We start from the raw sequence: 16621 nt of genomic DNA on the forward strand, positions 1-16621 counted from the left end.
GGTCACCCGCCCCCCCCCCCTTGGTCACCTCCACCTCTCCATCGCCCTCCCACCGCCTTCACTTGCGAAGGTGGCGTCTGGTCCTCGGCCAGTCCTGCCTGAGAACCACCTCACCTGCTCGGGCGGGGAGAGGAGATGGTTCCTCTCCAAAGTTTTGCCGTAGGAGGCTGTTTTCTGGGGGGGGGGGGTTAGGGGGCGGTGGCGCCCCTGTACATTAGAAGAGAAGCCGAGGGCGATCAGCGCGCAAACAGGGCTGAGGCAGGGGGTGGCTAGGCTAAAGAAGCGACTCCAACGGCAGATCTTTACTAACACCCCCAGGGAGGAGAGTCCCCCTCCCTTCCACCATTCAGTTTGAATGATTTGCACCCTTATTTCGTTCCTAACTTTGCAAGGAGACTCATTCAGATGGCTTTTCCTTTGGGGGTGGCGCCTGCATCTCTCTCTCTCTCTTTCCCTCTCTGGAGTTCATCTCGCTCACGTTCTCTCCATCTTCCCTGCTGCTATCAGGATGATTATTTCGCCTTAATGAGACACGATCCTCCTCGCACTCTTCTTTTAATTGATTATTTGCCATTTCTACCCTTCAGCAGCCCCCCCCAGCCCGTTCGCGCGCAAACACACACACACACATATCCACGAGCTCCCCTCTCTTACCAATGTGGATGATGGAGTCGGCTCGCACAGAAACGCACTGAAATATCCAAGGAAGAAACCAAAGCCTCAATACTTCCATTTCCAACCTCGCGTGCAGCACATCAGCCCGGATTTTTTTGGCTAAGGAAAGCCACCGAGATGGAAGAGGAGGGAAGGTGGAGCGCAGGGAGCAGAAGTGAGAAGAGAGGAGAAAAGGATGCCCAGATTTTTTAAAAAAATGAAAAAAAAATATATCCCAACCTCTCCAAAGCCTAAGTAATATCCGAGCTTGGGATTTTTGAAAGTGGGGAAGAGGAAGGCAGAAAAACAACTCGCGACAGAGCGATTGCAAGAAAAAGACGAAGACGGAGAATCAGGCTGAGGTTTTTAAAATGTATGTCGAGAATGGATAGATCCCGGCTTGGTGGAGGCGACGGCGACAGCAGCAGCCAAGCAAGCAGCTCCCGACTTCAGCAGTAGCTCTTGAGCACTCCGTGTGTGTGTGTGTGTGTGCGTGCGTGTGTGTCTGTGTGCGCGCGTGCGTGTGTGTGTGTGTGTGTGTCTGTGTACGCGTGTGCGTGTATGTGTGTGCGCGCTCGTCCCTGGCCCCAGCAAACTGCGGAGGCACCCCCCCCCACTCGATCCTCCTCTCCCCCCCCCCCCCCGGCGAGGACACCACGTGATTGCAGAGCCTCACCACTCAATATAGTCTGGGCGAAAAAGCAACAGAGAGGAGATGAGGAAGCAGCTCCTATAGAGATGTGCGCGCGGGGGGGGGCGGCGGCGGCGGCGGCTGGAGGAGCCTCCGTCGCCGCCACACACGCAGGAGGAAGGGGGGGGAGGCGATGGCGGCAAGACAGGGAAGGGGAACCGAGTTGCGGGGGTTTGGGGTGGCGAATTTGGAAAGGTGTGCGCCCGGGTCGGTGAGGGGGGGGGGACGACGAGGAGCTCTGAAGACTGAGGAGGAGAGGCCGGCAGGAAGGCACGTTTCCAGCGGGAAGGGGAGGCGAGAGAAAGAGCAGGCGTGGATGCTGGATCAGGGTCTCCTACTATAAAGATAATTCAAATCCCTGTCCAGGCTGGACGTAATTCTCACGCGAAGCTGCTGCGTCCGACTGGCCGAGGGATCGTCGAAACTAGCAGGGTGGGAGGGACTTCTCAGAGAGGATGATTGAACACTGAGTGCCTCTCGCTTCGCATCCGGCTCCTGAGAGGCAGCTTTCGCCCTTCACCCGCTTGACCGGTGAGGGGAGGGGGGGTCTCCGGTGCCTTGAACTCCCAACGGCACGGCGGGGACCGAATGCTTCCGTCCTGCTCGCTGGGGGGGGGGGGCGATCTGGCTCCCAGACAGACTTCCAGAAAGCCAGAGGGCTCTTCCCACCCAGCGACCCCCTTCCCTTCCTCCGGAGGGGGAGGAGGAGGAGGGAAAGGGGTGCTGCGCTTACGAAGGATGAAGCCCACGAGCTCCCCTTCAAGATGAGGCTTGCCGGGGAAGGGCTCCTGCTTGCTCCGAGGTTGGCCGGCTAAGGACTGGACGGCCCATCCGCGCCCCCCCCCCAAGAGGCGCAGGGCTGGTCCAGCCCTTGTCCTTCCCGAGGGCGGAGAGGGCTGCTCAAAAGTTTAGAAGTCGAAGGATCTGCTCGCGCTCAACAGAACGAGTGCCGCCCAGCCCAAAATCTCCATTCCCCTAAAATCTAGGCATAAGAGTTTCCTTAACAGGAGGGGCCGATGTGTCACTTATTTTATTCGCAGTTTCATCACGTCTTCCTTCCTTCCTTCCTTGCTTGTTGCTTGAATTGGGTTAAGACGTGGGAAGCAGCGGTGTAGTTAAATTCATTACGACAATGTTGAGCGCCCCAGACGTGCCCACTTTTTCGGGCCCTTATCTTGCCAACTGGAGCTGGGAAACCGTTCAGCCCCGAGGCTTGTTCTGAAAAAACCAAGAGGAAATTCGAGGGAGTTAAAATAATCGCTCTCTTCCTAGCCCCACCTTTTGATCTCCGATCCTAGAATTAGACGGATACACAGAGATTTGGGAAGAATGTAAAATAAAAGTGGCGTCTCCAGCTCCCTTGCTGGGAAGAAAATGGTACGTGAAAGGTTGCTTGTGTTGTCGTTGTGGTTTTTTTTTTAAAAAAGAAGAAAAGCCTTCAATGAAATCTCATGCCTATACTGGGTGACGCTCAGGCTCAGAAGACCGATTCATCCCCTTAAAACAAACACATCAGTGATTGCAGGCTCCCAAACGTGAGAAGCCTTTAAATATGCCACAAGGATCCAAAGAAAGCAAATTCATTCAGAGAGAGAGAGAGAGAGAGAGAGAGGGAAGGACGTAACTGAAACTACTGCCAGGAAAAATGAGTGGAGAAACAGGATGTTAACCACACTATTAAGTGGCTCTGAGGCGAAGCCCCCTCCTCCGCCCCACGGCTTGAGCAGTAGGGAGCTGCGATGTTAGCCTTTGGGAGCAGGAGGCAGACTGGCAGGCAGTTCTGCAAGTGTAAAGATTAGCCGAGGAGCTTCCCGGAAGCCTGTAGCCGACTGTCATTGAAAACGGTGGCAGGCGTGCCCCTCACCAGAAAGGGAGCAGAGAGGGGCCATTGGGAAATCAATGAAAGTAGCCTGATTCTAGATATCAGCTGTCCAGTACTTTTGAGACTCTGTGAAATATATCCATATCAGTATTACATATACATGTACCGATGTGTGCTGTCAAGTCACTTCTGAGTTACTGTGAGCCTAACAGAGTTTGGAGGCATTTGAGATGTTCCAAAGAGTAGTTGGCCATTGCCATCCCATGGCCAAGTGTGGATTTGAACCCAGGTCTCCCAAGTGCTAGTTACTTCCAACCCTCTACCCATCACATGACACTGGCCATCCAATACATATGCATAGAGGTATATTAGTAAATATCATATCACATACGGAAAGCCAGACTAGATTCAGATGAAGGAAGAATGGAAATTGGTGGAAGAAACATAAAAAAAAAATTTAAGATATGCAGATAACACCATCTTACTGGCAGAAAGCAGCAATGACTTGAAACAACTGTTAAGTGGAAGAAGAACTGTGGGACTGCAGCTGAAGGTTGAGAACACGGAAATCATGACTACAGAAGTACTACTCAACATTATTGCTGACAATGAAGAAACTGAAATAGTTAGAGATTTTATATTTCTTGGTTTAATGTTCAGTCCAAATGGAGACTGCAGCCAAGAAATTAGATGACTGAGACTAGGGAGGGCAGCAGTGAAAGATTTAGAAAAGATCATCAAGTGTAAGGATATGTCAATGGAGACCAAGACCAAGTTCCTCCACATTCTTGTATTTTAGATCACCACATATGTATGGGTTTGAAAGCTGGACAGTATAGAAAGCTGTCAATGGAAAAAAATGATTTGTTTGAAATGTGGTGCTGTAGAAGAGCTTTGCAGATACCTGGGACTGCCAGAAAGAAAAACAAGTGGGTCCTATATCAATTCAAGCCTGAACTATCTTTGGAGGCAAAAATGTTGAAACTGAGGCTTTCCTGTTGGGGCAGTGGAAAAGACACTAGTGCTCGGGAAGGTGGAAGGCAACAGGAAAAGAGGAAGGCAAAATACACGATGGACTGACTCTCTAATCTACAAGAGCTAAGCAGGGCTATTGAGGACAGGACATTTTGGAAATCATAGGGTCACCACAAGTCGGAAGCAACTTGATGGTACATAATAACAATATTAGTAAACGCGAAGGCTTTCACGGCTGGGATCTAATGGTTGTCGTGGGTTTTTCGGGCTCTTTGGCTGTGTTCAACCTTCAGAACACAGCCAAAGAGCCCGAAAAACCCACAACAACCAATATTAGTAAAGTTTTTTTTAAAAAAATTACACTTGGAAACAACAGCTTGAAAACAATGAAATTATTCCAGTACATCTTTATATTCATTGACCATATAAATAATAGAATCACAAAATTGTAGATTTGAAAGGAACCCTCTGCCACTGCAGGAAATCCACAGCCAAAGTACCCTCAGCTCCTTGCCATCCAACTCTGTTTTAAAAAAGCTCCAATGAAGAATTCACTACCTTCCAAGGCAGTCCATTCCACTGCAAAATAGTTCCTCCTATCAAGAAGTTTTTAATGTTCAGTCAAAATCTCCTCCTGTGCAATTTGGATCCATTAGATCAGGTTCCTCATCTCTGTGGCTGCAAAAAAACAAACAAACAAACAAAAAAACACCACCAAGCTGCTTCAGCTTCCACATGGCAGCCCTTCACATATTTGAAGATGGTTTTCACATTATTCTTCATCTTCTCTGCTCCAGGCAAAACATGCCCAACTCCCTCAACCATTCTTCAACCACTTAGGTGAGTTCCTAAGAATATACAGTGGAAAGAAAAAATGCATGTTGTACAGATGCTTGGAGAATCTGGACTTGCTAAAAATTTGAAGTTAGTGTTCATCATAAGACAAACTTAGTTTTTCTGCCACCTAATTATGGAATTGTGCCTTGGTGGGAGCGTGTTCTTCACTGAACTCATGGATGGAAAACTATCTTCCTGTTGCCTATTAATTTCTTTATAAGTACTGTAAAGCAAAAGTCCCAGTCTAATGATAGCTATAAGTTTCCCAACCTGCTGTTTTTAATAGGAGAGGGGGAAATGTCATTCTCCCTTCTCCTAGAATGACAACAATAGGGTGCAAAATGCTTAGTTGTGGGTGGTTCACATGCCCCCCCCTCTCTTTTAAAGATAGCTAAATCTTGAATGAAAGAGTTTAGGATTACTGGGGATTGGGAGAACCTTCCTTTTAGTTGCCTTCTACCCAGAAGCTATCATCCTGCTCAAATCAGCATTTGATTCATATTAAAAAAGAAAGAAAGAAATCTGTCTAAACCAGGGTGGGCAACGTGCAGGGTATTTGGGCATAGGCCCAAATACACTCTCCAGCACAGCTGGGGCCCCACAACCCTCCCCCCCCAATTTAAAACATTTTCTCTCAAGTGCCTCCAGGAGCTGGGGGGATTTTGGACATTTTGAGGAACCCCACACACACACACACATCATGACTCTCATCTCCCCAATGTAACGTGATGGTTTTGTTTTGTTTTTCTTTTTAAACAAGTTTGGATACCAGAGAGTTTGGGAGGATTTTTCAATCTAAATAAAGATCCCATTTGTAAGGGGGAAAATAGAAGTGGTGGTCGTGGGCTGCATGCAGTTCATAAACTGCTGGTTGTTCAAACCAGAGTTTGGCTAATTCCAACAGCCTTCTGCAAATAGCCATCCAGGGCTCTGCAAGAGCAATCTGTTCTTTCTGCAAAAGCCTGCTAGGGTAGGAAGAGAAAAGAGGAAAAGAAATGGGCTTGTTTGTTCTTGCTCTATCTACAGATGTCAATCTCATCACTAACTGCACATTGTCATTGACAGATTACCTCAACAGAATGCAGCTCTTGACATTTAAAAGGTTGCCTGCCCTGGTCTAAGCAGAGGTGTTTTCAGTGGTCTTTGTCAGTAATTTCCTACTGACTGGATGAACATACTGTATTTTCCTGTTGGTCAGAGCCAGATGCTTGAGAGAGAGGTTTCTGCAATCATTTTAAGGCATCCGCTGGTGTAATTCCCACTGTTTCTCCAGTTGGCTATGGAGGTTAGAACTACTGTAATGGGTCTTGTAGTCCACCAACCTCTAGTTGGCCACACACTCTCCACCCTCCTGCACTAGTAGTTAGAGGGCAATGTCGCAAACTGGTAGGAACCTTTCAAGAACCATTGGGGGAGGGAAGGGGCCATCAAGAACATCCCTGTTAAGTAGATTGTGGTCACTTCCATGTCTTAGACAAAAAATATAAGGAAAAACTGGAAGATACGTTGGCCTTACATTACCTAATATGATATAGGTGTTCCTCAGATGGGTCTCTGCTGTCTTTAAATAAGAGATTGACCACACACACACACACACACACACACACACACACACACACACACACACACACACTACCCATTTTTTTATCTCTGGGGTCCTCCTGCCATGGCAGCGGTCATTCTTGTTAGTAAAGAACATGAGGAGAATCATGCACCTGGAAGCTTTGAGGAAATGTTCTCTTGTAAAACGTTTGTGCTCCAATGCCTTGTTTTAAATCCAAATAATGTTGTTGCTATAGAATTAGAAATGAACTTGGTCATTTCCACCACTGACTTTTGGCAGTGTGCACCAATGGCAGTTCAGGTGAGGAGGAACTGGCCTTCAGACCAGCCAACGTTGCCCACCTTTTTATTTGCAATGTCTGAAAATGTACAGAGTATTATCCTCACCATTTAAGCATCTGAAGCTTTCCCTTAATGCACCCAGACTCCTCAGAAAAAAAAAATAGAACCACAGAAGTGCTTTGAATGTAATAACAATCAATGGTGTGTCCGCAAGTCAGTTCTGACTTGTGGCAACTCTTTTCAGGGTTTTCAAGGTAGAGAGTCTTCACAAGTGGTTTACCATTCCCTTCATCTGGGGGGCACCTGGGGACTGTGAGGGTTGCCCAAGGCCACTGTTCTGGGATGTACAGTAGGAAGTTGAACTCCCATCCTTTTACCGCAGACAGATGCCTAACTCATTGAGCTATCCAGCCAGCTATAACTCTGTGCTACCAAGTCGATCCTCACTCATGGTGACCCTTTCCATGGTTTTCTCGGTGGAGAATACGCAATAGTAGTTTACTACTCCCTTCTTCTGGGGGCATCTTGGGACTACACAGTCTGGCTCTTCTCCAGGAAGCACAGTGGGGGGAATTGAACTCCCAAACTCTGGCTCTGCAGCCAGATAACCTAAATCATTGAACAATCCAGCCAGTGTTTTGTATGTACCTCCTTCTGTGTCTAGTCGCGCTGGCCACGTGACCACAGAAACTATCTTCAGACAAACGCTGGCTCTATGCTTGGAGATGGGGATGAGCACCGCACCCTAGAGTCCGACACGACTCAACTAAATGTCAAGGGGAACCTTTACTTTTACCTAACTGTCTTTACGTAAAGGCTTTGGTTTTACACATGCAATTTCATACAAATCGATGCCAAGCTATTAAATACCATGCTCAGTATTTCATGTAATAAAAGCACTTAATCTAGGTAATTGGGCCCTAGGACAAAGATCAATACAAACTTTCCTTATTATGATGGCTTTAGTGACTAAAAGTTAATCGTGATTTACATTTTCATCAGATCACTGTATGTCTATTGACTGATGTTGTAAAGGAAGGGCAGAGAAGCCAGATTTCTTACCTCTCTACAGAACCTTTTAAAAATAAAGGTTTATATTAAGTATGCTTTGAGCTAACAGCAGTATATTCCATTTTATTTTAGAAACGCCTCCATTTATTGTTGAATGGGAGTGACTACAGTGAGATGCTACCTCCATTTCATAAGATTTAGAGGTGGTACGAGAGTGCAATCTCAAAACCAGTGTCTTCAGATACTCTTGTTTCTAGGGGGCACTTTTTGCATAGGTCAAGGAATCCTGAGATGTTTATGAGGAAACAACTGTGTCTGAGGAATGATTCCCAAAGAGTGTTGCCCCTTTTGGTCTCATTGTCAGTCAATATTCGCCTGCAACTTCACATTGAAGGGGATATTTAGTTGTACGTTTTAAGTCAGGGGCGCTTATCTACTGTGGTTGATTCTCCTGCAGAGGAATCCTTGCCAAGGCTTCTCCTAGGATTAGGCAAAGTAAAGCAGGGAGCTTAATGAGCAAGTACTGTGTGGGGTGTGGACTAGGAAGCAATGGCATGCCTTTCCTCCACTGGAGAGTGCCCTGTATGCCATGTGTCCTGTCCTGAGCCCCCTAAGCTTGCATGCTGCCTTCAGCTGTGGTGGAGCATGTTCTCCTGTTGCCACTGTTGGGGTAATACGTGGCTGCTAATCTTGACCTTCTTCACGCTGAAAGATAGCTTGATTCACTCCACAGATGTCCTGAAACCCACTATTATATGGTAATTTTTTAAAATGCACAAACACATGCCTTGTATTACAGGAAGTTTGCCTTTACCTAGTCTGAGCATTGCCCAATCTCGCTTGGTATGATGTATAGCAGTGGTCCTTGAGATACTGTTGGACTGCAACCTCCATCATCTATCACCATTGCATAGGACTGGTGGAGTTGCCCTTTCTTAGCTGCATACACTGGGAGCATCCTCCCAGGGTTTCTGACAAAGAAATAAGCCTACCCTAGCTTGAGATGTTGGAGACAGAACTGAGGACTCTGTACAGTACAGGCAAGATGTGCGCCTGACCCTCAGTTATGGCCCTTTCCCTTCTGGATCTCCCAAATGTTGTCCAGGAGGTGGATGGGTGCTGTGCTTCACTTCTGTTAGTTCTACAACTAAGGCCGGGTGGGGGCCTCTCCTTCTATCCCAAAAGGCGATCTTGCAGTTTCATTTACACTTTTTTGGGCCTACAACTTCCAGAACTAACTTACAGTATTTGGCCATATTTGCTGAAGGATTCTGGGAGGTGTGGTCCAAAAGGTAACTTTCGTAACTTTCACTGTTTACAGAAATAGTTTCTGCTACCTCTACAAATCATTCCCATCCAGATCTGGCTACGTGGAAGAACTGCCACAGTGCAACCTGAGCTCCTGCCATGCTTATAAGCCATACAAACCATGCTCGGTCCCTTGGGAAGTCTGTCACCTGCATGACAAGTATATACTTGAAAAAGCCAAACCACAAAAGTGTTTATTCCGACGAGTGGAAGAGACGTCAGAGACAGCAGAAACCCCGGCAGGAAAGGTATGTATGCCACAGATCTAAATGTACACATGAAATCTGAAGAGGGAAAATATATGCACCTCAGATTTATGTGTTTAACCAAATATACTGTATCTTGCTCTTTTCTGGGAAAGATAAAGGAGGCAGTGGCATTAAAGCAGCAAGTCTAAAAAAGATTATATGGGAGTACAAGAAAAAGATTGGTTAAGAAGGAATGCAGCATCTATTGCATATAGCAGTTTTAAAAATGTTTTTAAAATATTTAAAATTGTGTTTAACAGTGCTTTTATCATTGATGTAGGTTTAATTATTTTTAGTGTTCTTTCTTACAATGTTTTTTAATGGCAATGACTGTACAGTTTTAACTGACCATGAGCTTCCTTGAGTCTCCCCTGAGGACAACAGTGGCATATAAATAATATAAAAAGTAATGATATTAAAACTACAATAGATTGTCTACTTAGGAACCATGGACTTTTCCACCTTTCTGTTCATCTTCTGGCTATGCTTCCACAATGACAGATTACAGAATGAAGAACTGCAGTACAGTGGTGCCTCGCTTAATGATTACCTCGTTAAACGACGAAACCGCTTGATGATGAAGTTTTGTGATCGCTTTTGCGATCACAAAATGTTTTAATGGTAAAAATTTGCTTAACGATGATCGGTTCCCTGCTTCGGGAACCGATTTTTCGCTAAACGACAATTTTGAAACAGCTGATCGGCAGCTCTAAAATGGGCGCTTGCTGTGCAAAATGGCTCCCCGCTGTGTTTTCAGGAGGGATTCCTCGCTTTACAGGCACCAAAAATGGCTGCCGTATGGAGGATCTTCACTGGATGCTGAGGTATTTAGCCCATTGGAACGCATTGAACTGGTTTCAATGCATTTCAGTCGGCTTTTTCGTTTCACTTGACGAGGATTTCACTTAACAACGATTTCAACAGAACGAATTATCCTCGTCAAGCGAGGCACCACTGTAGCTCCTTCCATGATTTTCTGTAGCGAAAAAGGTTGCTTGTAAACGCTGTTGGTTTTGATGCACAGCAAGGAAACGAAGCGAAATAACCTGATATCAGTAAAGTGGATAGAATGTATGGGAGGAATTGTGTCATGGAAGCACCTTCTAGACCCAGTTTTACCATCAGACATATCAAGCAGGCGCAGGAGTCAAGATGAGGCAACTGAACCCAATAAAGGAATGGTTTCCAACCTTGGGTCCCCAGATGTTCTTGGACAAAAAAATCCCTGAAAACCTGGCCAGCACAGCTAGTAGTGAAAGCTTCTGAGAGTTTTAGTCTAAGAACATCTGGGGACCTATGTTGGGAACCACAGCAATAGAGGCTGGTCCATTAAGGCAAACAGGAGTGTGGTCCCACCCCAGGCTCAGTTATTGCCTGCCTGCCTATGTATGATTAACCACTTCCTCAAGGGTCTCTGCCTCTTTACCACTAGCTCCAGCCATCATTGGCTACTGTACCTCCTCCTTGCCCCTCCAAACACAATGGAGCAAAATCTAGTTCTTCTGTGCAAATATAAATGGAGAGGAAGTGTACAACTGATAGGCAGTGGGGTGTTATGGTGAAAGTGCTGGGCTGGGACTTGGGAGGTCATATATCAAATCAACACTGAGCGAGGACATGCACCTAGTGACCTTGGTAAGTGTTACCACTTTCCTGGGATTGCTGTGAGAATAAAGTCAGGTGGAAGAGACCTTGTGTGGTGACTTGCATTCATTGGAAGAAAGGGAGAATAGAGATTCAGTCAACAAACAAACAAACAAGCAAATTTAAAAATCAAACTACCGTATGATAAAAATAGATGAAAAATGTAAAAATACTGTGTGATTTGTTTTTCCAGATTTATAAGCCAAGCATTTGTTTTGACAGGACTGGAAGTTGTTCATGCCAATTCTAAATCTAGAATTGCATGTTTCATTAGTAGATTAATTAGCAAAGATCTAATCAAAAGAAGCTAATTTAAAATCGTGAAGCAGACTCTTGTTTACTTCTGAGTGACACTGGATTCTTGCGTGTTACTGTAATAGATAATGAAAAAGAAACTAGAAAAATTGCATTTCCTTCTAATATTGGATTGCAATATTACAATCTATGTTAAACATACGGTCAGAATCCTTCTGGTGTTCATGTAATGTCTGTTTAACTTGATATGGCTAATTGTGACTAATAAGACAAAGTGCCTAGAGGTCACATACATAACTGTGCAACTAAGATGTGCCAAGGCACCTAGTCTATTAGCCACAGCAAGTTATGGAAACCTTACGCAAACACCAAGAAACTTCCATTCTGTAAATTATCTCATCCTTACGTCAAGCATCTCAAAAAGGAACTAATGCTCTGGTAAGGTGCAAATTGACTTAAAGTTGATAAATTCATTAATCATTTAAAAGACATACAAGTGTACATACTTTACACACCTACTGCATTTTTATGGAACACATCTCTGACTAAAATTTTGAAGAGTAAATTTTGATGTCTCCACCCTCAATTTGGATAAAACAAACACACCAGAGAACTGCTTTCATCAGAATTTGTGATATCCCAGATCTATATGGTGTCAGGGGTTTCTAACAAGGCCTTTTAGCAGGCCTAAGCAATCTCTCTGCCACAATAATAATTTGCCAGATGTAAGAATTACTGGGCTGTTCTTTGTGATTCTTGAGCACTGCCACCATGGACAGCTAGAGGTGATTTTGGAGCTGCAAACCTAGTACAGGAAGCACAGTGAAATGGTCAGCAGACACGAGGGGCTAGTAAGATTGCACCTGGTCCTGTAAAATGCTGACCCTATTGACTATGGCTCCTCAATCAGCAATGTGTTTCTCTCAAACTATCTAATCCCATTTTGCTGGATCAATTGCCAGCTTGCTTCAAGTCAAGTAGCCCGGGCAACAGAACTAGCATGGTGTCGTGGTTAAACTGTTGGGCTAGAACTGAAGAAAGTTCAGTTCCAATCCCAGGGAGCCCTAAAGCTCACTGACTGATCTTGAGCCAGACGTTATAGGCCCTATAATGGCCTTGAACCTTCAGAAAAAGTTGATCTGAATGTGTGAGGAGGATAGAAGAATGCTAGCCATGCCACCACCACCACCCCCGCTAGACAGTGACAGTCTGAGGGAAAATGTCCCCTCTAAATGTGGAGCCTTCCTCACAGATTATTGAAAATGTTGGCATTTCCAGATGCCAAATTGTGTAGGGAGCTTCCTTGCCCAGTAGAGGCTCTCTGCTTCAGGGTGTGGAAGATGTCAATGGAGAGAGGCTTAGCCCTCCTCCCAGTTTTGCACACTGAGAGCAACCCTTTTTTGAATACCTAAATAAGGCTTAAATCTCAACCTCACAGGGTTCTGTGAGGACAATCGTAGGGGTGGAGGATCAGGTATGAGCACCTGAGGCAAAAGCAAGGGCTATATATCTACCAAATAAATGTCTGGATGTGTTGGACAGTTGTTGCAATTCTCCATTTGTTATTGATGAAGAAATAACCCTCACACTGTCCTGAGGCTGCAAAAACATTCTACATGCTGAGTTAATCCATACGGTGGCCTTTTTTGCTTAGCCAAAGTCACTTGGCTCACTATGATACCCCTTCCTTGCTGCGTTAGGAGAGAAGTCATTCTAATGTGTTATTACATAAGGGACCCATTTGAATAGGTGTCTAAATGGAACACCAGCATCTCCTACCAAGCACATGGTGAGAGGGCAACATGAGTGCATAAGCCTTTTTACTGTTTCGACCTTTGAGCATCAGGCACCATTTTATTGCCATTCCAGCTCCCCACAGAGCTGCTGCAGAAATTTGAGAGCTTACCTTTCCTGACATACCGTTGTCTTGATTTCCATTTTCAGAATAAACGTGAAATGAGAAGTTTCACCTGTATGAAATGGGCTTTGCTAGCGAACAAGGCAGGTTGTCTGCAAAATTCACAGCCATTACGATCCTGGAATGTGTTGAAATAGTGAGCTGAAAGGGTTTAACCTGTGAAGACAGGAAAGTCAATCAGTCGTGTCATTTGCCACCTGCGCCAGTTAATATCTTTCTTTCCCATTCTTTTTTTTTTTTGCCAGTAGCATTTCAAAACAAGGTTGCTAATGCCAAACTTATAACTAATCATTTTGTCTTGCACTAATCCCTCAAATACTATAAATACTTTCAGTCTCAAATGTGTGTTTCTGTCATGACTTCGCCTGAAGTATGCATGGCATTGTAATCTGTCAACAAATCGATAATTCTTTCAACAATCTGTAGCCTTCTTGAACATAAAAAATGCACTAGCCCCACTATTAGGCAGAGTAAAGCAGCTGCCTCAGCCAGAAGACCCTGACTGTCATGAAAGTAGCACAAACCGCAATCCTATGGGCATTTAGCCCGCTGTTTGGTCCACTGTGGAGATGGGTTGGTTTACTCAGATCCACCGCCAGCTGGTACTCAGCAGTGAATTCAGCTCTGGGCAGATTCCTGACATGACCTTTAGGACATGTCACAGTTTTAGAAGATAAGAAAAAAATGCCCCTTGTTGCTCCCTCCTGTCTCCTCCCACTTCTGGGAGGAGGTTTTCAAATTTAAAAAAAAGAGAGAAGTTATGTGATGTAGCACATTTTTTTCACTTCCTCTGTACTTCTACAGAGCAGAGGAAGCGTTTAATTTGATAATATTGTGAAGAGGCAATCTTCTTAAGCCACTTTACAATACAGCACAATAAGAGCAGAAGTTCCTTAAGGTAGATATATATCATTTGGATGTGAGGATCACCAAATGACATAAAGGAACACTCTGTGACCTCTAGTAATCCCATTTAGCCTAATTCAGCCCATTCCAATGATCCCCTGCAGACAAATTACTTTTATTTGATCCACTGCCAGGCATGATAAGAGGTGTTCCTAGGATTTTCTGTCTCTTGTGCGAAAATAAATTGCTTATTTCCTAGGTTGTGCAGTATGGTATTTTAAGAAGAAAGTTCATCACAAGTCCTGGAAGAGAAGGGGAAAGAGGAGAAGCAGGGGAGGGGGGGGGAGAAGAGGAATTAAGTGGGGAAGGAACAGCGGCAGCAGCACTAATTGAGATTGGCAGTTGCTAGGGCATTTTTATTCCAGGTGACTCCTGCTTTCATAAAATAAATTCATTTTAATAGCTTTTAAAACATTTGTAGCCTAAATCTATGTTTTAGATTTGTATTTGTGGGTTTCTTAATTTAAAAAAAATGTAAATAAATTGAGGAGGAGGATTATTTTAAAAACCAAGCACTAGGTATAGGGACTGAGTGCACACACTGAAGCATCAGCTTGGTCCTCAAAACAGGTGACTCATGCAAGCAAACCAACCCACATGAGAATACATTAGTATCCGAGCAAATAAGGAAGAGTATCAAGTGGCATCTTTGTTTTAGGTTTTTGTCCAGCTTCCTCAGGTTTCTTCAGTGAGCCTTCCTCAGGACAATCTCTGCCTCATTTTGCTGTCTTCTGGAATCTGTGATGGTAGCCATGCTTTTGTCTCTATGCAGAAGGATGTTGATAGTAATTTTTCCAAGGTGGAGTGGGATGGCTCCATAGCAAGATGTATGCACTCATATTCTGTGTTTGCTTGATGTGCATCACTACCACACACTGTGCTTGTGTACATTAAAGTAATAAACTTATTGATTTATTCAGAGGGTGATGTTTGGCTTCCAAAGCATGGTCAGTTCATCTGTGAGGGGTATGTTCTACTGTCGATGGATAATGCAGAAGAATGCAATTTTCTTCATTTTGCGATAACTCCGTTACACAACAAATACAACCATACCAACACAGATACAATGAATGAATGAATATTTGCCATGCAGTCCGACTCTTATGTCTGAAAAAGTGAACTTGTCCATGAAAGCTCATAGTAAAAGATAGCAGTTAATCTTTTAAGGTGCCACAACATTTTTGTCTTCTTTATTTTTTATTTTTCTTTTGTTTTGCCTGATGCAGTAGCACAGATTAGCATGGCTACCTCTTCAAAGACATCAAACACAATGCATTTCTTTCCTTATCTACATGGCAACAGTTTATACGTTCAGCTGCAAAGCTTCAAGTGATGAGTGACCATGAAGTGACTTGGTATATAAAACCTGTGACTGTGAAGTCAGTCCACAGTAGGATGGTTAAAGCACATATCCATCTTTCTCTTCGTTTCTAAAGTTCAGAAGGAAGGGAGATATTAACAGATTTAAAGGAATCTAAAGATTTGCAGAAATACAAAAATATGTTCAGAAACAGACTTGTGTGTATGGGCAGGAAGGAGAAATAAATCTCATGTCCCAGTGAGGGCAGACCATGCCCCAGAATATTAACTTGCTGTCGTGTGGTAAAAAGGAAGGAACAGAAGCATGAGCGAGAAATAGAGCACAGTTGACTATCTTGGAGAAGGGCAAGAATAACTGATTGAAAAACTGAACAAGAGCATTCTACACTCAAAAATTAAGTTGCTAGCTGTTTGTAAAACTTTACTTCTCTAAAGGAAATTGCTATACACTTGGTGAATGGCAATTGATTGTATGAACTGTTATAGATATCTGTAGGATTTTTTTCCACCAGAGAAAACAAAGCTGCATAGTGATATGCAAGTTTAATTCACATGCACCATTACAACACACCTGCACATTTTTCTTGAGTCTATGTGCACATGCATATGCTTTGTTTCTTAGCATTGCATCTAATGAAATTTAGAAGCCCACAGACCCTGGGAGAAACACCTCAGAACTTGGGGTTTGACACACCATTGCAGAATACAAGGGGCATCCCCCAAAGTCCAGCAAAACTTTATGGAGAATAAGGAACAGTTTTCTTTTTAAAAAAAAAGAATCCCCAAGATCATGGCATCCATGCCTTGTTAGAACTAAAACATCATATAGAATTGTCAGGAAAAATTCCCAATGCATTAGAATGGGTTTGTTTCATCTTGGAAACATGGTTAAACCTTTTGTAAAAAGCTGGTTTTTAAATTTTGCTTGGGGAAAACATTTACAATTTTTTAAATGATCTGAATTAGGTTAAAAGGGTTAAAAGGGTAATGATGGTCACACCAATGCCCCCATCCCAAATGTACTAAACCAAAAAGTTTCTTCTCCACAGAAAGGACACCTCAATAATTGCTACAACTTCATCTAGAACTGTGAAATACTTTAGGAGCAAGTTACTTGCTGGCAAAAAGAATGGCTCTGCTTCTGCAAAAAGTGGAATATATTACATGAATGAAAACCTGCCAGTTAT

General features: G+C 44.1%; 1 protein-coding gene and 1 long non-coding RNA gene across 16 annotated transcripts in view; both read right to left on the reverse strand.

Annotated features, from left to right (window-relative positions):
* Positions 1 to 1268, reverse strand: part of GRID1 (glutamate ionotropic receptor delta type subunit 1) — a 911822-nt gene extending 910554 nt beyond the window's left edge. For 5 of the 15 annotated variants that reach the window (XM_072995121.2, XM_072995119.2, XM_078390966.1 and 2 more), the window contains exon 1: positions 655 to 1267. In XM_072995121.2, coding sequence (XP_072851222.1) covers positions 655 to 733 — 79 coding nt within the window. In that variant the 5' untranslated portion in view covers positions 734 to 1267. Of the gene's footprint in view, positions 1 to 654 lie in introns of all 15 variants that reach the window. The other 10 variants (XM_072995117.2, XM_078390967.1, XM_072995118.2 and 7 more) reach the window with 4 other exon arrangements.
* Positions 1269 to 6885: 5617 nt separating this feature from the next.
* Positions 6886 to 16621, reverse strand: part of LOC144588335 (uncharacterized) — an 84281-nt gene continuing 74545 nt past the window's right edge. The window contains exon 2 of the long non-coding RNA XR_013543846.1: positions 6886 to 13364. This is a non-coding gene — a long non-coding RNA (uncharacterized LOC144588335). The remainder of the gene's footprint in view (positions 13365 to 16621) is intronic.

This window comes from Pogona vitticeps, chromosome 3 (assembly GCF_051106095.1).
Source record: "Pogona vitticeps strain Pit_001003342236 chromosome 3, PviZW2.1, whole genome shotgun sequence".
Taxonomy (NCBI): Eukaryota; Metazoa; Chordata; class Lepidosauria; order Squamata; family Agamidae; genus Pogona; species Pogona vitticeps.